This window comes from Perna viridis, chromosome 8, assembly GCF_037379345.1.
Source record: "Perna viridis isolate PV_CMFRI_1.1 ecotype Kerala chromosome 8, ASM3737934v1, whole genome shotgun sequence".
NCBI lineage: Eukaryota > Metazoa > Mollusca > Bivalvia > Mytilida > Mytilidae > Perna > Perna viridis.
The window spans coordinates 43648634-43675610 of record NC_142452.1 but is presented as its reverse complement, the minus strand read 5'-3'; the positions used below and the strand labels follow the sequence as shown (position 1 = coordinate 43675610).

The 26977-nt window shown below is 30.8% G+C and overlaps 3 protein-coding genes across 3 annotated transcripts; 2 read left to right on the top strand and 1 right to left on the bottom strand.

The window, feature by feature from the left end:
* Positions 1-734: 734 nt before the first annotated feature.
* On the bottom strand, positions 735-9139 carry LOC148610651 (peptidyl-glycine alpha-amidating monooxygenase A-like). The gene is made up of 13 exons (XM_088595877.1): positions 8896-9139; positions 8054-8166; positions 7287-7344; positions 6383-6473; positions 5904-6004; positions 5310-5387; positions 4598-4643; positions 3993-4060; positions 3709-3789; positions 3070-3149; positions 2763-2816; positions 2193-2242; positions 735-1648 (listed from the first exon to the last, which is right to left on the bottom strand). The coding sequence occupies exons 1-13, from the start codon at positions 8954-8956 to the stop codon at positions 1507-1509; spliced, it is 1023 nt and encodes a 340-aa protein (XP_088452003.1). The 5' UTR covers positions 8957-9139; the 3' UTR covers positions 735-1506.
* Positions 9140-9608: 469 nt separating this feature from the next.
* On the top strand, positions 9609-11248 carry LOC148610650 (uncharacterized). The gene is made up of 2 exons (XM_088595882.1): positions 9609-9845; positions 10285-11248. Exons 1-2 carry the CDS (start codon positions 9809-9811, stop codon positions 10857-10859), a joined length of 612 nt encoding a protein of 203 aa, XP_088452008.1. The 5' UTR covers positions 9609-9808; the 3' UTR covers positions 10860-11248.
* A 3456-nt stretch (positions 11249-14704) lies between these two features.
* LOC148610649 (peptidyl-glycine alpha-amidating monooxygenase A-like) lies at positions 14705-25549 on the top strand. Its single transcript, XM_088543212.1, has 14 exons — positions 14705-15049; positions 15486-15550; positions 17777-17880; positions 18197-18254; positions 19439-19529; positions 19757-19863; positions 20999-21076; positions 21383-21431; positions 21645-21712; positions 22020-22100; positions 23719-23798; positions 24224-24277; positions 24486-24535; positions 25265-25549. The coding sequence occupies exons 2-14, from the start codon at positions 15508-15510 to the stop codon at positions 25416-25418; spliced, it is 1017 nt and encodes a 338-aa protein (XP_088399338.1). The 5' UTR covers positions 14705-15049; positions 15486-15507; the 3' UTR covers positions 25419-25549.
* The last annotated feature ends 1428 nt before the right edge of the window (positions 25550-26977 follow it).

Below are 26977 nucleotides of genomic sequence, written 5' to 3'. Positions count from 1 at the left end.
AAGGCAAACAGTTTTTTCGTCGATTAATTTTCTGTTGGAAAGTCCTCCTGCAACAATACCTCGAACGTCATGTCGCCGGTTGTCTAAAGCCTGAGCATTAACAAATAAACAGGAAAGCGGCTGAATGCAATGACGTGCGGAAAATTTTGAACCTTTGTCAAGTTTTCGAAAATATCAGTTACATAATCAATCGTGCCTGTATTCTTGCTAGTGCACAATAGAGAGCGGTGAATTGAACAGGTGTTCAAAAACCATTCATGCAAATTATTATCGATATGTCATTTTTTTCAGTTCTGAATAAATACAATTAAGTTTTTTTTTTAATTTATAACTTTTTGGAAAAAAAATTTAAAAAAAGAGTTGCGTTTTCATTTGCGCTCAGTATATATATGTGAATAAGCTCGATTTGGTAACTCAATAAAACATATCCTAAACACTGTTTTATTGCCACAACATGATGGATAAGCATTCCTAACTTTGATTTTACATTTGAACAAAAAAAATTTTTTTTCTGTTCGTTTAATTATTATAGGCTTTTGAGTGACTTCCGGATAATTTACAGACTTTGTATTTGTAAAGAAAGTGATAAATAAAACCCTTTGCAACTCGCCAAATATATCTCAGAAATTTAAGGTCAGTTTTGGCAGATTGTGTGCTTGTGTGTATATGTTTTTTTATAGATAAAAGGTCAAGTTCTACTGAAACATATGTTGTACTCTGATAATCTCTATCAGTGCAAAAACACAAGATTTTATTCAAAAAATCATCAAGTATAAACAATGAAAAAATATAAAATTTAAATCTTTATATTTCAATTTTAATTTAATGCAGGTTAAAATAATAGATAAATAAATACAAGATATTGAAAACGGAACAAGCAGTATCAAAACAGCACATATACTAACAAAAACTAGTTCCAGAAATGAATAATAGGGTATGTAAGTCTCGTTCTAATTTCATTTTCTTTACCGAAATTTACGACGTAGAACGTATTGAACACCGAAGACCGATCTGCATTTTATTGTTTACTTCCGGGTACTCGAAACGCTGTACAATGCACAATCTTCTTCTATTTTATATTTTTTCTTAATACTTTTATCATATAGAAATAGATATTTGTCATTTTTTATCGGTACTTTTTTAACAAAGAGATGTTTTGCTCTCAACACTGAACTAAAAGCTTTCTAAATGACAAGTCTCCATGATTTTGAATGGTAGACTATGACCCATTCTCGTGAAATCACGGGGTCACATGACGAGACGTACATACCCTATTAGGCCTTGGTATTAGTTTTATCGTCTTATACGTAAAAGTAATTATTTACTTTGTATAAAAGCTTTTTCATATAGAAATGATATGTCAACAAATTCTAATTGCCAATATAACATCACTATAAAACTCTTAAAATAAATACCATTAGGTCTTTTAAGTACACTATAATGCATATGAATAATTCAAGTAGGAAGAAAATACCAAGTGATATTATAATCAAAAATAGAATACATTCAACAAAGAAATTCTGTAGCCGGGTGATTGCAAAATGTGAATTCCTGAGCTGGTGACATACAAGCAAGGGGCCTTGCAAAGTATTCGTGATGTTGTAGTTCATATCCAACACTTAATTGAAAGATACATGTGTCTTCACTCCTGAAATTATCAAATACAATCAATTAAATTAATACTACAGAGTGATGATTTTAAATATGACATTAACAAGACGAAATAAGTGGGGCGATTTCAAGTTAGTAATAGCCCTGCTTCCTATATTTAGGAAATGAAAAAACCACGTCGTCAAATGATTTAATGACTTAAATCAAGTTATAAAATATGCCATTATTTTATACAAAACGTGTCAAATTAAATGTTTACTGCCTTCTGATATTTGTTATCAGAAACCGACCTGCATATTCAATTTTCAGATATATGTATATAGAAAAACCATACAAACAAAAATAAATAAAAAATAAATAAAAAATAAATAAAAACCTGAACAAAAACTAATAAAAACTATTCAATGCTTGATGTGTCATTTTTTTATTTAGATGCAGTTGTAATCTATATCTCTTTAGGTTGTCGTTATAAACTTTCAGACCAGTTTTTGGAGAAAAAATGATATTGAAGACAGACCGTATTTGTTTTCTTACAAAACTAAAGCATACAAATTTACGGTTATTTATACATATGTACTTACCCTAAATGTACTGTTTTATTTTCGTTATTCAAAAACAAGCATCTTGAAGCCTACAGAATGAACAACAGTAAAAAAACATTGCTACAGACAAAATAAAAAAGAAATGAAACATCGAACTTATTTCAGAACTCTTTTACCATTTGGACATTTTAATAGTTCAGGCAATAGCACCTGTCAGGGTTACTAAAATCAAATGGAATAGACATATTACATTTTTATTTCTATCTCCGGTTTGGCACTGCAAATTTATATCTTGATCGTTAAATCTCATGGAAAAAGAAATTTGTTCTCAATCAACAAAATTATTTAAATCTGAGAATTATATACACTTCGAAAAGTATCTATACATATGTTTTGTTTGAATATTTGTGGGATTAATTCATATGCTTTGCAGGTATGACATGTCCGTAACTCTTGAGAACAATCGACATCAAAAGTGGTGCTTTAGCGTTTGTCCTATTTCAAAGTACATTTGAGGTATCGGACTAAAGGACAAATATGCTTTCCGCATATGTTGTAATTTGAGCAACTTGATAATAAACATTTAACACTTATATAATTAGTACTAACCAATATGTCACCAGGTAAAATTTCTATTGGACCATTTGGAATCTTGAATAGAACCTGAAATATACATTATCAAAAACACCTGTATTTCTCTAATTGTAAAGTAAATATCGAAGGCTAATCATACGACTGTATTTGTGTGTAGCCATAAGGTTTTAGCATAGATGTTTTTTGTTTGTTTGTAATTTTGTTAATATTCGAGAGATTAAGATAGCATCAGGTAGGAATCAGCTGTTCAATATCCTGTATCTTTCTTGCAAATGTATTGATCGTGAAGACAGGAGAACAAACGGTGTAATACAATGCTTACCTTAGGACGATTTTGTGTCATCTGTCCTCCAAGGTAAGTCAATGTTTTATTTCTTATCAGAAAACCCTCAGCAAAGTACCCTGATATATAAAATAAAAGGACATTAGTAAATGTAGCAATCACAATATATATAATAGAGCACTTCCCATTCTATACAATATTAGGTAAAAAGATTGAGACAACGGAATTTTGAAAAACTGGATTGGTATTTCGAATTTGGAGAATAAGGAATTCTGCTATAAAATGTTATGTACATAAAAACATATTTGATTAAATTAAAAATCATAGTAAAATTCGAAAATGCTCAAAAGTAAGTTTATGATTTAATAACATACATAAATACAAAGAACAACGCTATGGGGGGTTTTATGCAATACAAAAATAGAGATAATCAATCATATAACATTGCAATTTTCGAAATGCTGTACACAAATGTACATATAGTTCAATGAGTAATATCTCATTAGTAGCATACGAACCAAGTGTGCAAGAAGTTCTTAGTTGAATAGTGCTGGTATACAAGAAGTACTCAAAACCAAAACTATCTAAAAAGGAAACCAAATCCATCACCGAAAAAAGCCCTTGTGTTTTAAGTATTTTGAAATTAGAAAATGAAATTGCTGGGAATTCTACGATTACCATGATGATGTGTGTGGACATAGTAGTCAAATGCTTCTACTTTTGGCCTTTTCCATTCACAACCAACGTGAGATAGATAGCCTACAATTTGCATAAAAGAATAAGTTACACGTTATAAAAATGAATATAGTAGTCAGAAAAAGAAAAAGATTAAATAAGTGCTCACACTGACAGTAAATCTATCAGAGAGAAACACGTACAGGAATTATCTTAATAAATTACACACGAAGACATAAAACTGACAGACCGACAGAGAGTGGAACTGATATGACCAAATCATTTACCAGTTTGTTGATTTGCTGGTATAACACCGGAATTGACCAACATAAACTTCTGGTAGTTATACTTCGTTCTGAAAATTAAACATAAATGATATTGATACGACCTCAGCCTTTGATTTCGACATATTAAATTATGAAAAAAGTAGAAACCAACAGTATGTTCATTGGTTCATTGGTCCCGGGGACTTCAATCATTAAGACATGTAAAACTGATGAGTATTGGTTATTTCATGTAATTGTTACGATTGTAGTATTAAGTACATAAAAAACCCAACATTTTATCCAATATCTCATTATAAGCGTAAGTTAGCTCTATGTTTGAGTTTTCTTTTTAAGTTACTGTCTGCAATTATACCTTGATAGACAATGGATCAACAAACTTAGATTGTATGGAAAGATAATAAAGCATTGCAGGTATTATTATATAAATGAATTTCAATGCTTGAAGAAATATAAAAAGGAGGGAAAAACAAAGAGAAACAGGGCAGGCAAATAACATGTACATGTATCTGGTTATACAGTTTGCTATACAGCCTGGAAGTTTTGAATATGTAGAACATACCCCCTGAAGTGCGAGAAGTGTTGAGGTTATATTGCTAAAAACTTACGGTTGTTTCTTAAATGTTATTGTGATATTCGTTGGGGAGGTTGGTTCTGAAAATAACAACAAATATAATATCAAACCTCACACATACACACAGACACACACACACATTATTTTCTGTTATGTTGCTATCTACAGAAGAATTTCATTGGATTTTATTCTATCATTAATTCTGACTCAATGGTAAACGTACGACGTGTTTACTTATCGTTCGTAAGACCTGAATAGTAACAACCTAACCAACAAACAATGAAAAATTCTCATTATTGTAGAATCATTTTTTACCGTTGTTATGTTCTTTTAAACGAAATGCAGTCGGTCCTGTGAAGGTGGTACACCGAATTTCATTTGCAAAATTTGTATGTGTGTATATCATGTTTAATACCATGTATAATGTGCATAGGTCTTCAGTGCATGGAACCATAGCGTGCTTCAGTGTTAACGTTAAGGATTTTCTTTATCTAATTGTCCAGTTACAATAATGATATTTTATTAAAGCAAACAATTAAACAAACTAGTTACATTTATGTTTGTTATAATTTCGTATACCTTTTTGGAGAAATAAAATAGAAACGAACAATATGAATGTTTCACTGCTTTTTTTCAGTTAGATGGATCATGGAAACACGAAGAATTAGCAGAGTCTACTGGATTTGTTTTATCTATAGCAATCATAAATACAACTTTCTATACATGATTATGTTATTGTAACTAACCTTTCACTGGTTCATACAGGTGAACTTGTATTATAAGGTAGTGAGGTTGTTTTGCACCATTTATTCTGTACGTGAAACCTACATAAATAAAAGCTGAATAAATAAACGTACATATAAACATTACGCTTATAAATTGTGCCGTTACCTTTAAAGAATTATATACATAATACAGGAAGGGAATAAAGAATATCTTTTCAGTATATCTACGTTTTATGTTAATACATTAAATACATATGGGGTTTTTTACTATACTTTATTAACTGTTAATTTAAATTATTGGTTTAAAGTAAAGACAGGTTTGGGGATTCATGATCTATCTGTTTGTTAAGTTTCTTTTTTTTGTCTAATCTTGTGTACTTTGTTTTTTTTCTACGTTTCTTCTTTATGATCATTTTTCAGTACATTATGCGAGTTTGGTTGAAAAGGCTATACTTAATGTTTTAGTGATTTAAAGTACACGGGATCAATTTCACATACAATATTTTGAAAATATAAATAAAAGATGCATTGTATAAATCTATAATATACTTCAGAATTGCAATACATGTTCAGTAACAACAGTTATAATCATTTTTTCAATACATTCTCACATGCCTTTTGGAAGTGTATAATATGCTTTTTCCTTGTTACTAAAATTGTCTAATGTACTGAAGTCCACCGCGTCTCCTTTGCATGCGCTTCCTCTTTGACACTCCCTGTAAAATGTGCAAATGCTTTTCTTACATATTAAGTGACAGGCACTGTAATTATTATGCAATTGTGGCACATTATAAAGGATAACACACAGATTTGATAATTTATTATAACAACTTATATCATTGCAATCAAGGAACAAATCAAGATTTTACAGGGCATTCCGTTAAAGGTGTGACAATTTCATTGAAGTACACTCCAATAACATTTTATAGCAAAAGTCGAAATATGTCCATTAAATAAAAATATGGGCCATTGTTATAAAGGGAGAAAATTTCCTTAAGTGAAAGCTAGAATATTGAGTTTTTGAAAAGTGTGTCTTGTATATCTCCCTGTTTTGTGCAGAACATTACGTAGTTGAAATATATTATGATATATACCACATAGTGTCTTTATGAAGTGGATCTAAACAAAGACCAGCATCGACATGATGAGGTGTTGCTTTTACGTTAGGTTCTGTGAGAAATCTTGCTGCGAAAAGTATAAAGAAAAGGCAATAACGAACAATCAAAAGAAAAATGTACAAATATGGGGAAAGGCAACAGTGTAACGGACCAAATGGAAATAATTACATGAAAACAAAACAAAAACAAAAAAACAAAAAACAAAAAACAAAAAAACAAAACAAAAAACCCCAAAAAACAGAGTAATTGTTATTTAGGAAAAGAGACAGGAATAAGTTTACACTTAATAATATGTAATAGAAGAACAAATGATAACAATATATTGTCTAATATGTTTTGTTTATGGTAAAAAAGTGATTTAATTTCAAAGTTGGATGTCTCAACAAAAGCAAAACTATAAACAGAATTTTAAAAAAGCAACAACAGCCACCACCAACAACACCAACAACAAGCCATAACTATGAGCAACTATCAATAAAGTATGGCACATTATAAAGATATTCTTCATTCGGTTTAAAAAAAGTTGATTATACTGTAAATGACAGACTGTTGAAACTACTTGAATAATATTGATAATGAAAGTAGAAAGAAAACCCTATAGTTAACTAAGATGTTACATGTATCAAAGGATTACTCCTTTTCAGGGTATTCTTGAAACTGATACATAGATACTGATATCTAAAAACTTTGAATAATAATTTAAAACAAACATGCATTTGTGTATTTTGAAGAAAAAAAGTGTTTTTTTTTTAATAAATGAAGGGAAGATAACTTGAATGGAATGAATCACAACATATAGACATATTACGAAGTTGTAATCCTTGACAACTGTTATACTATTAGTCAAAACCACGTAAATAATATGAAGGTCTGTACTTACTGACATAACTCTCTCCAAGCTCATCCAAAGATTTTGCGTAGCACATATATTTGTTTATCTAAAAAAAAACATATTTAAAGAACCACAAACATGTGATTTTACGTCTTTTTTACACAGTTGAATTACAATTGTGTCAGTTTCGAATACGACTTTTCTGACCACTAATTGTAAATCATATAATATTTTTTTCGAAATTTACCGTTGCAGAAAATTATTAAGCAACACATGAGGCTTCATACCTTGTACATGTGTTATACATTGGGCTATAATAATTAAACTTTGCCAAACTAATATTTTTAGTGTTGGTAAAATGTTGGATTTAGCTTCCTTTATTGATATTTGTATATCAATATAAGATATGAAATATTCAATATTTGTATGACTCATATGGTATTTTGGAAGTTGATTGCGCTATTTATCAATTCGATATTTGGGAATGTGTATATATAATTGAAGAATTACGGGTACCTTAATTTGAAAGACTGAATAAACAAAATATAATCTTTAGTGCTGACCAACACTAATAGTAAACATAAAGGCGGAATTTATTTCTTGCAAGAGTTGAAACCAAAACACAGTGACGCAAGTGATTGTAATTTGACAATGAAGAGACATTACACCATACACTTACTTTAATACAAACATTGCTCACATAATGTGTTCGCGCAACGCCATGACATCGTTGCAAAAACCTATAATTGGTTTCTAAAATGAACTGCGATTCAGACTTCGTATGTATAATACTATAAGAAAACATAAAACATTACCTCATGTGTCTGTACTTTGGGAAACACAACTTTGAACTCGTAATGTTCTTCATCCTCAGGATTCTTCTGGTTTATTGTAAGGTTTGGAATTTCTCTCAAGGTGTATGTTGTACCTTTGAGAATGTATAAGTATATGAGTTAAAAGGCTTAGAAATTGTCTCTGTAGTACTGATTTAGAACATTTTAAGACCAAAATTATGTCCCCAAATCAAAATCATCTATTAGTATTTATTATTTTTTACCCTATGAAAGGACTTATTAATAATTGAAAAAAATGTGGTATTCTGTGACTTTTATTCATCGTTTGGATAACATTTATCAGTTTTTTTAAGGAAGCATTCGGCGGTATATTTTCTTTCAGTTACAAGATAAAATCATAAAGACAGAAATGGCTGCTTGATATTGCCAAAAAAATGTTGTTTATTTTGCTTTTCAAATATGCAGTGGTAACAAAAAAACAGATTATTCAACAAATGTATGACAAAAATGAAAATGAACAAAAAAAAAAGTCATTTAAACAGTGTATAACAAATCAAGACATCCGACCCATCAAGTCAGAATTGTACTACAGAAAATATGAACAATTCTAAATGCTGAATAAGCTATGACCGATCGGGTGTGCGTTCCGGGGTTCAAATCCATAATCCTTGGCTTAATTTTTAAAAAAAATTATTCAATTTTTTGGCACAAAACGCGCGAATAAAAGTCTAGAACCTCTAACAGGAGATAGGAACCTCTCCATTCTGGATCCGCATGTTATGTGTGTAATTAGTACTACACAAAATATGAATAATACAATATCACGATGTTTTGGAATGAAATGACTTAAAACTACTACTTACCGAAAAGTCCTACAAATAACCATATCATAAGTATTTGTATCTCCATCATTGCTTGTTGCATAATAAAGTTCAATAAGAATTAGAAATACCTGTGAATGAATAAAAAACAAGACGTAATTGGGATCATTTCCATGTGGAATCCGGTCGTGTGGCAATAAAAAAGTACAATAAAACAAATGACCATAGTGATTGATATGTTTCTTTCTGTTATGCGGTAAGGTAGGTAAAACCACCTTGTTTGTCATGATTAATGCTTATGTTTACTTAACACGTACATTTCCATTTCGTAGAAACATAATCATTATTTAAGCTTGAGTTGACAAAATACTGTTCTTGATTTCATACAAGCAATAAAAACAAATTAGAGAAAGTTTGTTTTAGGCAATTTTACAAATGTACATGCATAGCACAGTCTCATATATACCCGTTGTACAATGATTTAAACATGCATCTGAAATCAAGAATTTTATTTTCCAAAAAAAATAAACTTTGTTTATTGAATGTAAAGTACACTTGTAAACAAGGCTACTGTTAGAGTGATAAATTGCGCAATATAAATTGTATATATAAAAACATTCCCCTTAATAAATAAGAATTAAAAATAAATCATGAAAGGATTAAAGTTGATGAACGACCATTTTAATGTATGTCCGGTATACTAAAACCACATCTTGTTATAAAACATTTCTCTTTTACAGGTGACAAACATCAAAATGACTTATGGATTCCTGGGTTCTCCATGAGAACGCCCAATAAAATGCAAATTTAATTCTACGAATCATTTTTGGTTTATGTGAAAAGGATATTTGCAACCTTGATTTATTTCAGCTGCATATAAATAGCCTTGTTGGCACAGGGTAAAACAAGTTATTTTTTTCTTCTTCATTGATAACGCATCAAGTATAATCTAAAGATGAAGGTTGTTGTTACTTTCTGCCTCATTGTGTTAGGTAAGTCTTTAGTTTTATAATAAAACTTTAACAAAGTGATTGAACTTTCTCGGCAAGCACATGAACAAAATGGTTCTATAGACCCGTACCTTTCTTATGAATACATATATAGTAAATTGATTTATATCAGACGAACTTTGTGACGGTAGGATTTGATTCAGTGAATAACGTAAAAAAACGAGAATAACTTTCAACAATACATATCTTTTTAGTTTTCAATATACTCATTTTGCTAATGATTACGATAAATAGTAATTAGGAAAGGACTCATTAAAGCAGATTTATTATGATTGTTAAGACGATACGAAAATCACATGTGCGTTGATAATTCACTTATATATTTTAATTCCAATATTTGTATTTTGCAAGAACATTTTGACACACAAAGAAGATATTGTAGACTATGAAGAAACTATACAAATATTTTATTCTATTGTAGAAATAATTACTGTTATTGAGGCTGTCCCAGCAGTTAAAGCCGTCAACGTTGATTTGGAAGGAGGACTAAGAAAAAAGCGTGAAGCTGTCCCAGCAGTTAAAGCCGTCAACGTTGATTTGGAAGGTGGATTGAGAAAAAAACGTGAAGCTGTCCCAGCAGTAAAAGCTGTCAATGTTGATCTGGAAGGCGGATTAAGGAAGAAGCGTGAAGCTGTCCCAGCCGTTAAAGCCGTCAACGTTGATTTGGAAGGTGGATTGAGAAAAAAACGTGAAGCTGTCCCAGCAGTAAAAGCTGTCAATGTTGATCTGGAAGGAGGATTAAGAAAGAAGCGTGAAGCTGTCCCAGCAGTTAAAGCCGTCAATGTTGATTTGGAAGGCGGACTCAGAAAGAAGCGTGAAGCTGTCCCTGCTGTTAAAGCCGTCAATGTTGATTTAGAAGGCGGACTAAGGAAAAAGCGTGAAGCTGTCCCTGCTGTTAAAGCCGTCAATGTTGATTTAGAAGGCGGACTCAGAAAGAAGCGTGAAGCTGTCCCTGCTGTTAAAGCCGTCAATGTTGATTTAGAAGGCGGACTCTGAAAGAAGCGTGAAGCTGTCCCTGCTGTTAAAGCCGTCAATGTTGATTTAGAAGGCGGACTCAGAAAGAAGTGTGAAGCTGCCCTGCTGTTAAAGCATTTAATGTCGATTTAGAAGGCGGTTTATAGTCTTATTTACATGATTTTGCCTTTTTGAATAATATGAACTCAATTAACATGCTGCAGAGTATTTGTGATAATGTAGATATTATTCGCAATTAGTGTGTATGCCCCTTTTCACATTTCATCGGTTTCAATAATTGATGTACTTGGGATGATTCTGTTCAGATATTATCAGCTCGATTTAATCCGACAGCTAACAAATATTTATGTAAGCTAGGCTAACTGTACTTTTGTTTTTGTTTTTTGCTAAATAAATATTTGTGTATTAAATACTTTATTAAAACTTTCATTTGTCATAGAAAAGGACTGCATGGCACAGTATGTGAAATTGATTATGTATTAAAACAATTAAATCAATTTCAAAATACTATAGAGATATAAAACACAGACCACCCTGTATTTACCGTCTTCCTATCTTACCTACAGTACAATGGAATTTATTAAAATATTTAAGTATACCAAGAAATGTTTACAAACCACATACGGATCTTGTAAATACATGAAGGCATATTCATGTTATATCGTTTTATCTGTTCTTATGGCACGAACTACAAAGCACCCTTCTAAAAACAGAAAGCAAAACAACAAATAGACGAACAAAACATAAAAACAAAAAGCAACAAAACAAAAACAAAAACAAAACAAAAAAAAACAATAAAAAAAAGCACAAAACACAAAACAAAAAAACCAAACACCCCCAAAAACAAAACAAAAATCAAATAGAATGCAAAACAAAACCAAATATCATGAGATTGTCCCTGCAAAGCATATCAAGCATTATTTAAATGAGTTAACAAGGGAAGCAAGATTCATGCGGAAATCGAAAGAATATATTTTAAGAATAAACTCAAGACAATGAAAACCGACACTAAATACAGCACAATATAAACAAGTTAATAATTCGAATTAACAAAAAAACAAACAAACAAACAAAAACAAACAAAAGCAAACAAGCAAACGGAAACAAAAACATAAATAAACGAGAAACTCGGTCTCCATTAAAACATGGGTCACGTAAAACGTTACGGTAAGCCTTCTCGGTTATGTTTATTTTGTCTTTTTTGTTTTTTTGTTTTTTTGTTTTTTGTTTTTTGTTTTTTGTTTTTGTTTTTATCTTTATTTTTTTGTTTTTTCTTCTTCTAGAAACATCCACCGAGATACTCATGAAATGTCGTGAGCGGGTAGGCAGAAAATGGAAGGAAATATATGAGACGGTGAGCAATTGGGGCATTTTGATTCAAACAAAATATTCTGTATTGATGCCTTTTGTTTTGTAGCATAGTAAACGAGAATCGATCTGATGTATAAAAAAACGTAAAACGAATAATACTGCACTTAAAATAGGAAAGAGAGGTACAGGACTTCAGCGGCTTCCTGACATGGGACGGGCACTTACGTATGGGGCGGCGTCAAACATATCCGTGAGCGTTCCTAAACCACCCCTAATCCCGTAATTCGGACTAAGTTTTGAAACTATAACGATGAAACGAACAATAAATACCTGTTGAATTTGGATTTAACTTTCTAGTTCGATACACAATAAGAATACTTAAACAAATAGAAAAAAAGACGACAATCTGTGTCTACCTCAAAAGAAAACTGTTTTTTTTCTGTAAGCAAGTTCAAAGTCAAAAAGCAATTGATAAGCACACCTTCTATACTCAAACAAAAAATATCAATAACAATACATCCAACAGGATTTAGTGAAAATATATTACGAAAAGAATGAGTTAAACAAAGTTTTCGTGCAAATGAAAGATTAAAAAAGACAGACGAGGTTCACACGCACTTTTACAAAATGATGTTACGTGGGATTCCTTCATCTTCATTCATCAAATTTGTAAAACTACTATTAAACGCCATCGTAAGCAAACAAAAACAATTATATCAACTCGTACAATATTAAAATGAATTTTTGAATATGTGAAGCAATTTTAAATGAAATTGAAATGTAATAAAATTTGATAAATTATATGTAACTTTAGGAAGACATAAATTAAGGAAATAAAAAAAAAATCTTTAACGTTTTAACTGATTGTAAAAAAAAAGGGTTAACTGTATGAAGCTCATTAATCAACAAAATAATACCTGAGGTCTTTTAACACCTATATGTGAGTAGAGCTTTAAAAGATGAAGTTAATATGAAAGTGATTGTATGGTTATAACTATCAGAAGGATGGAGGTTGTGTTTTTGTGTTTTGTTTCGTTGAAACTTTATAATTTGCCTGCGACCAACACTATGTTTAGGAAAAAATGTACAGAAAGTTTAAATAATTTAACATTTTGCGTCCTTTGAAAATAAAAACTGCAACAGGAGTGGCAAAGAAAATACTAGATATTGTTTTTTTTCTGTTTTCAAAGTGACAACGGACGAGAATTGACTACTGATATAATTACATAACTTAAAAGAATGTGGCCTGATCTTAACACCTTTTACAGTAGACCCTGGAATTCACTAAGTCAAGTATCGGTAGAGAGTGCAAACTATGACGTAAAAGAAATACCGCATGTTTGGAAGAAAACAACACTACAAATGGTCTTAAGGTTTGCGCTTTTTACAATCCCAAAAGAACCACCCATATAATCAGTCACCATAAAAGGATTTGTACTTTTGTAAACAAACCAAAAATTGAATTGACTATAACATTCATTTCAAGAGATCTTTTACCAACTTAAGATGCGGACGAAGACCTAGAGGTCATCTTTGAACTATTTGTGGAGAAAACTGACAATAACACGAACACCACAGTATTCACAACTGACATTAACGGATTTTTTTTTACTGAAACTGTAATTCTACAGACCGATTTACCATCCGAGACAAACAATGTTGAATCGGAGCTTCAGAAACCTACATTCTATTAGGTACTTGATACGGTATCTGAGCCTCAATCAGTTGGGACCCCGTAAAGCACCTTTTCAGAGTCTATTAATGCGTTTTCGTCGATTTCGAATTCTGCTATAAAGAGAGCTACACAAGTGTATTAGCAGATCACCAACTACATGCTGACAGTTCAATAAAAAAGAAAAAAAAAACAAAACAAAACAAAAAGCAAAAAGCAAAAACAAAGACACAAAACAAAATACAAAAACAAAGAAAAAAATAGGCTTTTGTGAAATTGATTATAATACAAATCTATCACTGATTTCAAGTGTTATGTCTACCTCCTTAAGACAAAGCTTCATTAAGAATCAATCTAATAACATGCATCTAGTTTCTTTTGTTACTGCATTCTTGACTGGTGTAGATTTACTAAAAAATCCAATTTTGAACAACAAGGGAAAATACAATATCTTAAACACTTTCCTTTAATATTATTTGATTTAATCTTATATTGCATTATTATTTTATTAGGCTACACACAATTTCCATTTTTATCCAATTTTGTTTACTATTCCTGTCCGGCACTTAGGCGTAGCCACACACACCCCAATTTAAAATCTGACCACTTTGGAAAAAATATTACGTAATTAAACACAAATGAAATCACTTCAAAACGGTCTAACTCTCCGATGCAACTTACATAAACTTTTTTCTTTCAATGAATAGTCGTATAACGATTTAAGCATGTATCTGAAATCAAGAATTTTATTTTCCAAAAAATAAACTTTGTTTATTGAATGTAAAGTACACTTGTAAACAAGGCTACTGTTAGAGTGATAAATTGCGCAATATAAATTGTATATAAGAAAACATTCCCCTTAATAAATAAGAATTAAAAATAAATCATGAAAGCATTAAAGTTGATGAACGACCATTTAAGTGTATGTCCGGTATACTAAAACCACATTTTGTTATAAAACATTTCTCTTTTACAGGTGACAAACATCAAAATGACTTATGGATGCCTGGGTTCTCCATGAGAACGCCCAATAAAATGCAAATTTAGTTCTACGAATCATTTTTGGTTTATGTGAAATGGATGTTTGCAACCTTGATTTATTTCAGCTGCATGTAAATAGCCTTGTTGGCACGGGGTGAAACAAGTTATTTTTCTCTTCTTCATTGATAACGCATCAAGTATAACCTAAAGATGAAGGTTATTGTTACTTTCTGCTTCATTGTGTTAGGTAAGTCTTTAGTTTTATAATAAAACTTGAACAAAGTGATTGAACTTTCTCAGCAAGCACATGAACAAAATGGTTCTATAGACCCGTACCTTTCTTATGAATACATATATAGTAAATTGATTTATATCAGACGAACTTTGTGACGGTAGGATTTGATTCAGTGAATAACGTAAAAAAAGAATAACTTTCAACAATACATATCATTTTAGTTTTCAATATACTCATTTTGCTAATGATTACGATAAATAGTAATTAGGAAAAGACTACATTAAAGCAGATTTATTATGATTGTCAAGACGATACGAAAATCACATGTACGTTGATATTCACTAATATATTTTAATTCCAATATTTATGTTTTGCAAGAACATTTTGACACACAAAGAATATATTATAGACTATGAAGGAACTATACAAATATTTTATTCTATTGTAGAAATAATTACTGTTATTGAAGAATGATTCAAATCCAGAAAAGAACAATTAAAACCCTCCTGATAGGTCGTTGTTTTTCTAAATTAATTTCTTTTGGGTAAATTTCAGTAGTGTATTTGAAAATTTTAAAATTATATACCACAAAAAGGTATCTCCAAGGTAGCTACAAATATTACAAAATTTGTCTATTAAATCCGATTTTGAACGAGATTTTGGTTTTTTTTTTGTGTGTTTGTGTGTGTGTTTTTTGCCTTTGTTTTTCCGTGTTTGTATGCTTGTTTTTCATCATCATGATATTATTAACAACCCATTTCTAACCATCCGACGTTTATATGCGCTATATTTGTCTTTAATCACAAGATATTAAACCAAGAACATTGTAATTGTTTCAAAAGTGCTTCGTTGGAAATTCACGATTCAATTCGGAGCACCAATATCAAAAGCACATTTATAACCAAGGTTATAGGTATTATAAGGTAATCAAAAGAATGTAATCCAAGGACAAAGACTAGACATGGAAAATAGACATACACAACAAAGAACATAAAGTAACTTAAATCATACATACAAAGTAACGCAAACGAGCAAATGAGGGTGCTTTGATCAGTTTAAGAAACAACGAGTACTACCTTCATATTGTAGTAGTGCATTCATTAAGAATACAAACTTTAAATACTACAATGAGCAATGAACAAAAAAATATTTTGTTAGACATTAGAACTTCTTTTAGCCCTTTCATTAGGGAAATTACTTTAGTCATAAGGAAACATAATTGCGGAAAAGAAATCATCGGAAGATAGTTTCCATTTTGAATTATGTTTGGTCATGTAAGGTTAGATTTATAAGTAATTAAACAATGCGAGTATATGGTTTGATATTACATTCATTATAAATGGAAAGTATGGATTAATTGAATCATAAACATATCATCTGTATTAATGATTGGTATATGGACTAGAAGTTGTTCTTTATACTTTTAATCTAGAGATTATTGCGTTCATTTAATTCCTGCAAAATGCATTTGCAAATATTTTGACGAATTATATAATGCTATTTTGAACACTTGGGGTAGTTAATGAAATATTCAAACTTAAAGGAATTATCCCTGAAGTTACATTCTAGTATATGTTTGTCCATATTTACAGAATGTTATTACTTAGGACATTAAAAAATATTTTGAAATATAAGACATTGATTTATATTCATGTTGTTTCTCTTTTTTTAGTAAATTATTTACTAAGACGCATGTCATAGATCAACTTTGGAATGATAAACGAGTTGTTTGTTATTCGGTCAAAACAAATCCCTCTTCTTTAAAATATCCGGTTAGCAGATCTAGGAATTTCGCTAAAAAAAACTTACACATGTTTTACCTGTAAAATATTCGGTAAAGTACAGACCATATTTCGGTCTACAGATATTAAGATTGAATTCGAAAAGAAACTATTTAAAGGTAAGAACAACTTATCATAATACCCGATAAAATGTTTCGATAAAAGCAGAGAATGCTTAAATACTGGTGTTCCCGGTCCATGCTCCTAGTTTTTATTTGAATCCTAGCTGCTCATTTATTTTTCTTCTTTGTATGAGTTATACCTGTTATTTCATGTCCTTTGTTCTTTGTTGTTATTGTTTAATTTCTGTGTCTAGCCCAGGATTTTATTCTTTTGATTCCAACTATATTCTGGTTTTCCTATATTACTATTGGCTATGATTCACAAAAAAAAAATACAAGATAGATAAACAAAAGTTGTCCTTTTATCAGAACAAATATGTCAGTTGTTAAACTCTGTCATAATGCAAGGTTAACGTGTAGACTTGATTACTCATTTCTTTTATCTAGAAAGTTGAATGAGCATTTTAAGAAAATCTAAGAATGAAGTTGACTATCAAAGCATTGTTGTTATGCTTGAATATCGATGAGTAATTAATGGCGTTCAAGAACTGATATAGCGGTCATTTAATAATATTACTTTAAAGAAACATCGTATGAAGCGTGGAAGTTGTGTCTATTCAAGCACATACACGGATATCGATTAATTATTTAATATTGCAATCAAATCAGAATGTTTTATGCAATCAAACAATTAAACAATCTTATAAGTATATCTCATTTGCCCGAGACGTATACGACCGAGGGTAAAACCGAGGGTAATGAGTTAGGTTAAAAGTAAGCATATTTAACTCAATTTAGTGTATTGTATACAGTTTTGTTTCATGTTTGACGTCTTTCCAAGGACATTCTTTAATCATGAGAACATTACATAATTAAAATATTGATATATTTTTAAGTATCTGGGCTGAGGGAATTGCCTTACATAACATTGCATAAGGATGCAAGTGGAGAAAGTGTTTATGAGATTAGAATATCACAGCCGAATGTGAAAGTTACAGAGGTGAGCGTGTATATAACAGTTTTTGAAATACTTGTTGTAAAGATTAATTGATGAGAGATAAATTATATATGCATACGGCTTTCTTTTAATTAAAAACAAATGTTGGCAAGGAGACTGTCATTGTGTTAGTCGAACTGTTTATTTACAAATTAGCAAAAACAAACACAAACAAAAATATTCACGTAAAACAAATAAATTTGTCAGCTTACTCTATTGCAAATAATACTCTCATAGAGATTTTGTAAATTCCAACTGAAGTGATTCCAATTGATGCAAGGCTATATGATTTAATTATTTATTTCTGTTTACATTCAAGGCAGACCAGTATTTCTGTTTTACAAAATATCTAGAGGAAATAGGTGAAGCATATATAGGTGAGATCTTGTCCATCTTTAGGTCAAAGTAGTACCTTAAAGATTGAGGAATAAATATCAGATTTTATATCTGGTGTTCAACATGATGTACTTATATGTTATCATGCATTTATCACACGCATTTTGTCACATAACAAATCCAGGGTAAATATATTGTTATTTATAAAGTAAAAATGATTATGTACTAGTATGTTGTGAAGTGGCTAATTTACTGTAAAAATGTAAACATTAGCCACATTTAAAATGTAAAAAATACTAAAATAATGCAATTAAAACGCATTAAAAATATAAAAGGGGTACACATTTTTGGCATTACTGCCTCTGTCGAGGGCAAAAGTTCTCAAATAAAAGTAGTAAATTTAGGCATCATTTATAAGTTTTTCTTTGTATCGTTTACTTGTTGTATATCAAGTACCTGTCCGCCTAAGAATCAAGCAGAGGTGAGTTATTGATTGTCTGTAAACGCTACGCATATAGTAATCAATTTGTCCGTTTGTTCAATTTTCTATCTGTGCATTTATTCTATCAATGCTCCAGATTTCTAGTTGAGTCTTAGCTTTACTTTTGTTATTAATGTATATTGATGTGTGAGTGTGTTTTCGCTGTCAGTTTTTTTTTGTCCCTGGGTTACATTCTTTTGATTTCCCCTATAATCTTGGTTCCCTTGATTACTCTGTTACAGTTCTCTCTGCAAACTTTTTTTATCACAGTCGCTTGACATTTTCAGAAAAAAAAGTTTTATATTTCTTTTTTATTTTTGTTTATACGAATCGAACCCATCGGATTATATTGAATTATAACCAAATCCCACTGATATTTTGTTTTCCTATACGAAAAAAAAAATCAAGGAATTTTTCGTTTAAAGGGAGATAACTCAATATTAGCCTTCATACTGTATAATTACTGCATTGTCAATTTAATGAACAACATTTATAAACCTACATGCACTTCCCAAAAAATATCTTTAAAAGATGACAATTTTATGCATTGCATGATTCTTAGATGGACTATTGGTCTTTATGGAATACTTGAAATAAATGTTTTATATTATTAATATATATATACTAATAGAAAAATAAAAGTATAAAAAATTAAAAGAAAAAAATATTCAAATTTTCATGTCATGCATTTTTGTTATTTTATTGAAGTAAATACTTTAACAATGTGACCAACTTATATTCCAGTAAGTGGCCATATAGAAATTGACCAAAAGTATATACATCATGCTTCTACTGGATTTTGTGAAGAATCTGCAGACTTTGCGAAAACTGGCCCTTAGTAAGTTTCTTTTTACTGCAGCAAACCGATTACGCATTTGTTTAACTCCGTTAATATATATATATATGTGTATATGTAGAACAGATTTATAGTAACATTCATATTTTTCTGACATTTAAGTCTTAATAATTTCTAACAAAACATATCTAAGAAAAAATAACATCATGATAATCTACCTTAAATACTATGGGGTTCATAAATATTTTGCATATATCTGATTATAGGGAGTGTTCTTTGAATAGAGACAAGGCATGTCAAGGGAGTATAATAAGTGGTATTCAAGTTGACGATTTTACCAAAGATAGCAATAAATCTATCAAATACCCCAAAGGTAAGGTTTAACATATTTTATCTCTTCAGAAATAAATAATGGATAGATATTTTTAACTTTCAAATAATAATATATTTAAATGACTTACGACAAACATGATGACTTTTCATTCAGAATTGTCAAATTTCCTTTCATCTGTGGCAACATCCCTTCAGCACCTGCGTATGGAGTGTTCATATCACGACTCATATGTTATGCTAGAGCTTGCCAAAACTACGCAGACTTTTTGTATCGCACTAGAACTCTAACAAATAGGCTTCTGGAACAGGGTTATGTTGCTACAGGATTGATTTAAGTTATCACTACAGAAGTTTTATGGCCGTCATCATGAACTCGTGGATCGTTATGGTGTATCCATCTGCACCATGAAAACTGTTTTATTCAACGGATCATGATTTTCCTTTCCTTGTTTGTCTACCCCGAACTTGCTTGACTTTTTATGAGCAACTCGGCAGATATTTCTACAAAAGCAGAGGACGCTTACCCTACTGGTGTACCTGGTCCATGCTCCCAGTTTTTAGTGGAGTCCGAGTTGCTCATTTGCTTTTGTTACTTTGTATGTATGATTTTAGTAACTTTACGTTCTTTGTTGTGTATGTCTGTTTTCCATATCTGGTTTTTGTCCCTGGATTGCATTATTTTGATTACCGCTATAACCTTGGTTCCCTTGATTAATCTTTACGATCGCCTATATATATGGGTATGACTACATTTGTTTCTGCTTTAATTTTATTCGTAAGGTATGTAAGGGGTAGACCGGAACCTTTTTGGATTTGTACCGTCAGATTTGAAACTCCGGGTTTCAAATTAGCATAACGGAGCCAAGTAATGTAAAATTTGATTTTTAAATTTCAAAGTTTAAATGCATTTAATACTATTTCAAAGGTGATGATTTTTGTTTTTGTATTTGTATTTGTTTTTGTTTTTGTTTTTTTGTTTTTTTGTTTTTGTTTTTTGTTTTTGTTTTTGTTTTTGTTTTGTCGATACATCTTTAACAGTGCACACAATCAATCAGCCGTCTATTTTATCAACTAGTGAAGTTTGAACTAATTAATCAAATGTGTTTGTGGTAGAATTTATTTGTCACATTAACAGAAAATGTTTTAAGGTTATAATGTATCTTGTCAATTTGTAGATGTCTCAATACGGGTTGGGTCGTTAGCAAGACTGAGGTATTTTTTATATGAATCTCATTTCAAAATTCCCGTTATAGGTGAGTTTCGTATTACAAATAGAAATCAGATAAGATTTGCTTGGATAAAGTCTGTTCAAACTCTCTTGAAGAACGTTCCATCTATTGAGATGGATAAAACAAAATGTACTGTACAAGAAATTCTAAATTTCTTACCAATTTAAAGGAAATGCACTTCTAAACAAACTGACCAAAATAACTTTGAATAAAACATACACACTAAATGTTCAGGTATAAAATACATTACACTGGCAAAAACTTCAATAATAATACCTTTTTTGTTTTACTACCAGTATCATAAGTCGCATTATTACATACTGTTTTTAGAACCAACGTATCCCCTTGTCAACATTACTCTCAGATTCATCAAATCCCCGTACGTAATTGTATTTCTAAATTGTTTATTTAAATACTCTGTTACACTGGGTGATATAACATTCATTTAATGCGTTAAAATGTTTCGGAAATTTTATGTTGCTTTTCGTGAAAGCTGTGAAAGGATAATATATTGTTTACATTAACTGCCAGACGGTAAAATCGGAATATGGATTTGTACATGTAATTTTGCATTTCAATTCATGTATTTAAGGACTAAGTATTTTTATCAGTCAAGTCGGTTGTTTGCCTCCGGTCAGATCCCAGCAAGTATGGATAAAGGTGAGAAATGTTTTTTTAGCATTATAAATCGATCGAACTATTTTTTAACTATCACACAGATCCACAGTAGGCAAATTTGGTTTTATGATAATGCATGCATGCAAGAAGGGCTGTACTTTATTCTGAAAAATAGTACGGTGAGCTGCACGCGATTCTAATTCCTTACTTTTTTACACATTGTAAAACTATAAAATATATTTCAACGCATTAACTGAGTTTCATTGAAACAATCACTGGTGAGCGTACAAATGCTCGCATTCTGTTTTAAATTCATGAAATATTAACATGGTAATTTTTGTTGGCACAGGTTATTTCGCTGAGATGGCTTGTCCGTGGACAAAACCGAAAGTTGTAGCTTTTGCAATACTCTTGCACACACATCACCATGGTAAAACTTAAAAGACTATTTATTAACCAACGTCCTTATTGTACTTCTCTATAACTATTCTTGTCTGTCTGTTAATTGATTTGCCTTCACAATTGTAAATAAACCAAAGTACATGCTTGATTTTTTATGACATTTTTTTAATATAAAGTCTTGTATGACATAGGCGTTCTTGTTTTTTTTATCTTATTTTATTTTTGATTGGGAGGGTATCCGAAACACTAATGCTGGAGGTATCCTGTCTTCTTTTGTTGCAAAACAAACTTTAAAAAAAATGATAACTTTGAGTTATTGTGAGACATTTTCAAATTTAAATATATTATTATGGGGTTGGTTTTTGAAAAAGAAATCAAAGAAACCAATATTCTAGCGGTTATCAATAAAACGTAATCTAGGGACAAAAACCAGACATGGAAAACAGACATATACAGCAAAGAACATAAATAACGAAAGAGATACATACAAAAATGCAAACAAAAATGAGTTAAAAGTAAGAAAACAATACAAAAACAATAGAAGTATGTGTTATACTAACTAATAATAAGAGTACATATATCTCCTATACTTGGCGTCACATAAATAACATACTGTTAAAATTTGAATAAAAATATTTTGTGCGACTTTATTGACACCTACCGTCGTTTAAATTGTCTTCAATGACTTGCTCATTCGTTTAGCCAAACGGCTTCTCCCTAAAGATTGAATCGTTAAATTCCGGTCAGATTTTAATTCTCGGTGCCAATATTTACATTGTAAAAAGTCGGCCATGTGTACAGTGATCGGGTTGCTAGGAGATGTTGTTTACGTTTAAATGGTTTGTCCAAAAACCGAAGAACCCAGAATGCATTTCGGCGTTATTTCGGATATCTCGGATTTATTTTACGCGAACAACGAACAATACCGAGAAGTTGATCAAGCAGACGATTGTCACCGGAGTTCGACGGGAACTTACGAACTTCGTTTGTAAACAAGTCGTCCCGTAAAAACCAACATGGCGGATATTAGTATGGGATTTTCCCGTAAGGATTTGTTACGCATGATTTAAGCTAATAAGCGACTTGTTTAGGGAGAAGCTGTTTGGCTAAACGAATGAGCAAGTCATTTAAGACAATTTAAACGACGGTTGGCGTCAATAAAGTCGTAGAAAATATTTTTATTCAAATTTTAACAGTATGTTATTTATGTGACGCCGAGTATAGTAGCTATAGCTAGGTGCATTTCGATTGCGTCTAGTTAAAGTATTGTGCAGTTTTCTTTGTTTGTTTTGTTTATTATTTGTTTGTTTGTTTGTTCGTTTGTTTGTTTTTTTTATTCCTTTTTTTTGTTTTTGCGTTTGTTTTGTTTTGTTTTGCCTTTGTTTTATCATATTTTGATTGTTTTCAAGGCAATTTTTGAAGTAATTTTTTATCTTAATAATATTTTTCTTTGTTTTCATTGAATTTGAACAACTGTCAATATTTAGAATACACATAAAAAGCCCAGGAAAAAAGGAACCTGTATCAAATCACAATGTATATGATTCAAATAGAAAGAATAATTCAGTTCGTCTAATATTTGTCTGTTAAATTTATTTTGGTTCGGAATAAAAGATCACTTTTCGTATGTATATACCTTTTTACAGGTTATATGGCGGATATTTTCAGAATTCGGAATGGAACATGGATTCTTCTTGCCAGTCAACTTACGCAAGGAAAACCAAATGTAAAGTATCAGTGAAAGAAAAATAAATGCGAAGCTTCAAACAATGTTATATAATTTATTTCGTATGACAAAAACATTTATTAGGCATTCAACATTACAGGCATTTTTACTAACAGTAATATTTTATTATGTTTTCTTTTCTTTTCTCCGCATATAGAATGAAAGGTTTTATTCCTAATTTCATTGTCATATTAGGGTGTTTCAACTGATTTGTTTCCTCTGTTTTTTTTGTTTTAATGTCTATATCCCTTATCTTGCCTTCACTTTTATTTTCAATATTTTGCTATAAATAGCAGTCCTACAAAATGTATGGATCTTCCATTTCTTTCCATACTTAAGCAAAATGTTTCTCTAAATTAATTGACAGAACACTCATTATTTTTATATTCTTTCGTTGAGAAAAAAAAAGTTATTTTCTTTCTTAGGAAGTGGCACCAATAATAGGAGGATTTGTAGAGATACAACCTGGTGATATTCTGGTATGTGAGTCACTATTGTTGCATTTAAATCATGGTACAAATAGAAATTCTAGGAAAACAGTATTCTTTTATCTAATAAATACAGAAAGACAGACTATCTACTAAACAGGTAAATGTAAATGTTACCGGCGTATGTAAAACATATTAGTTTACACTGTATAATTGTATGGAATACAATCATATTTTCAATCTTTTTGTTATTTTATAGGCAGCCAAGTGCCTGTACATCAACAAAGAAGATAAACCCGTACGATTTGGGTAAGGAATGCTGACACCGACACGGCAATTTTCTATCTGTACAAAGAGTATTATGGCCTAAACCTAATATCTCGTCTCCTCAAGTTTGCAACAACAAAAAAATCCGGTGATCATTTACAGACATTAACACCAGTCATTCAATTACAATTATCATAGCAAACTCCTTTTCCATCACACAATTTTATTTCTAACTTGACGAAATTGCCTTTCCTTGCAATGGAAATCTGGTTGTGATTGAATATTATACGATGATTAGACCTCTGGCACTATACTTAAAAATTGTAATTCATAAAGCAAATGCATATGTCTTGCTCTCAGAGTTGCGGGTGTATTATTTTCCATACATAATTAGATTGTCTAATTGAGCTTCACTTAGCAGAATAGACCAATGGACTGCTATTAGTTTTTTACGTGACACAGATTAATATTTTAATAATTACAATATAGCCTATTGAAATTAACCTTTGTGTTGAAGTAGAAATGTATAATTACACATACTCCATCTAGATAGCTAAATGTTCAAAATAATCAGTTCAATAAAAACAACATAAAATAGTTTACTCTGTATCATTTTTGGAAGATAAAGAAACATACACAAGTGTTTACATTAAGACACCACGTTCATAATTTAAAGGCGAGGCGATCAATATGACGTTATATGGACCGGAAGTTATATCTAAGATAGTAAACAAAATAAAACATTAAAAATGTATCATTCTTTTCTTTCAGTTTAAGTGACGGGGAAGAGATGTGTAACGCTGGTGTTTATTTTGGATATGAATTAAAAGATGAAGATCATTTCACTCGCACAGGTGCATGCACAAAAAATCTTCCAGATTATTCCTTCTGTAAACATGTGGAAACTGCTGCCATTTGTGGTTAAATAACCGTCGCCTTTGAACACATCGTTAATTCATGTTTTTTTTTTTACATTAATTTCTTCATTACACCATTAACGTTGATATCGTGATTCATATTATTTTCTGCAAACATAAACAAGTGTTTTGTCGTTTGTAGATGTGTTACTTTTTATTGCCTGGCTGCCAAATTTCGTCCTTGCAATTCGAAGATGCAACTCGAAAATGGTAATTTATGACATGGTATCTAATTAATCAATCGACCACTATATTGGGATAGAAACAATTTAACTATTCCCTTTCCGATTAACAAAAAGCAAGTAAATGTGAAATATGTTTGTCAGTCCCCCACGCTAAGGATATAATGTATACATAAATCTGCATATTGAAAGAAAAAAGTTTAACTTTCCAATCTGTTACAAAACGTAGCTATAGAAAAGAGGAAAAAGCAGACGACTTTAATATTTTACGTAGTCTTTGTGTCTGAGTTTTGAACCATCAGATAGCTAAGAAAAGTTCACATTTAAATAAATGATTACATACTACCTGAAATTCATTCATACTAAACGAAAAGTTATTAATGTAAAATTAATTCTGTGTTTGAAATACCAATTCATTTAGCCAACAGCAGTATGTATTATCCCACTGCTGAACTTAAGTATATCGTTTAACACAACATTTTACACGAAGTTTGCACACAAAATAGTCAAACAAATTGATTTAAAAAACGAACATTTTGCCAATATGAAGACATTCGCGGTATATAAAGAAGGATTTCCGAAAGACACCTTTTTTCCCAATGTTATCCGATCCTGCGTGCTGTTGTCATAGAAAAGCCGTCTTTTTACTTATATAAGTCAAAACCGAGCTTATATAACTACGCCAAAAACACTACACTAACGCTTGGTAGGTTGTTTACAGAGCTTTGTCTACACGTTTGATACGAAAACAGTATGTAGGTCTTACTTTGATAGTACATGACAGACTGCCTGCTATATGGTGTTTGTCTTTGACCTATATTTTACAGTTCAGATATCGTTGCTACTCGGTCAAGGTCACTTCAACTACCAATACTAGTAACAGTTGACATACGCTATATGACACAAATAATTTGATATATAGATAGATATATCACTATCTTGAATGACATAATCTTATATAAGAAAAATAAATAAACAACATTTATGAAATACCTGTATACAATACTTCAGGAATGCAAAACAAATATTGTACCAACTAAATGTATGACACAGTGAAACATTTCATGGCAGTTTGAAAACCTTTAAATTGGCATATATTACTATTTAATATATATCAACTTAAGAAATTATTATTTTGGGATCATTGTTCAAGAGTAGTCAAGAGAACCAAGATTATAACGGTAATCAAAAGAATGCAACCCAGGGACAAAGACCAGACATGGAAAACAGACATACAAAACAAAGAACATAAAGTAACTTAAATCATACATATAAAGTAACAAAAGCAAATGAGCAACTCGGACTCCACTAAAAACTGGGAGCATGGACCAGGTGCACCGGTAGGGTAGAAATACCCGCCGAATTGCTCATAAAAAGTCAAGACC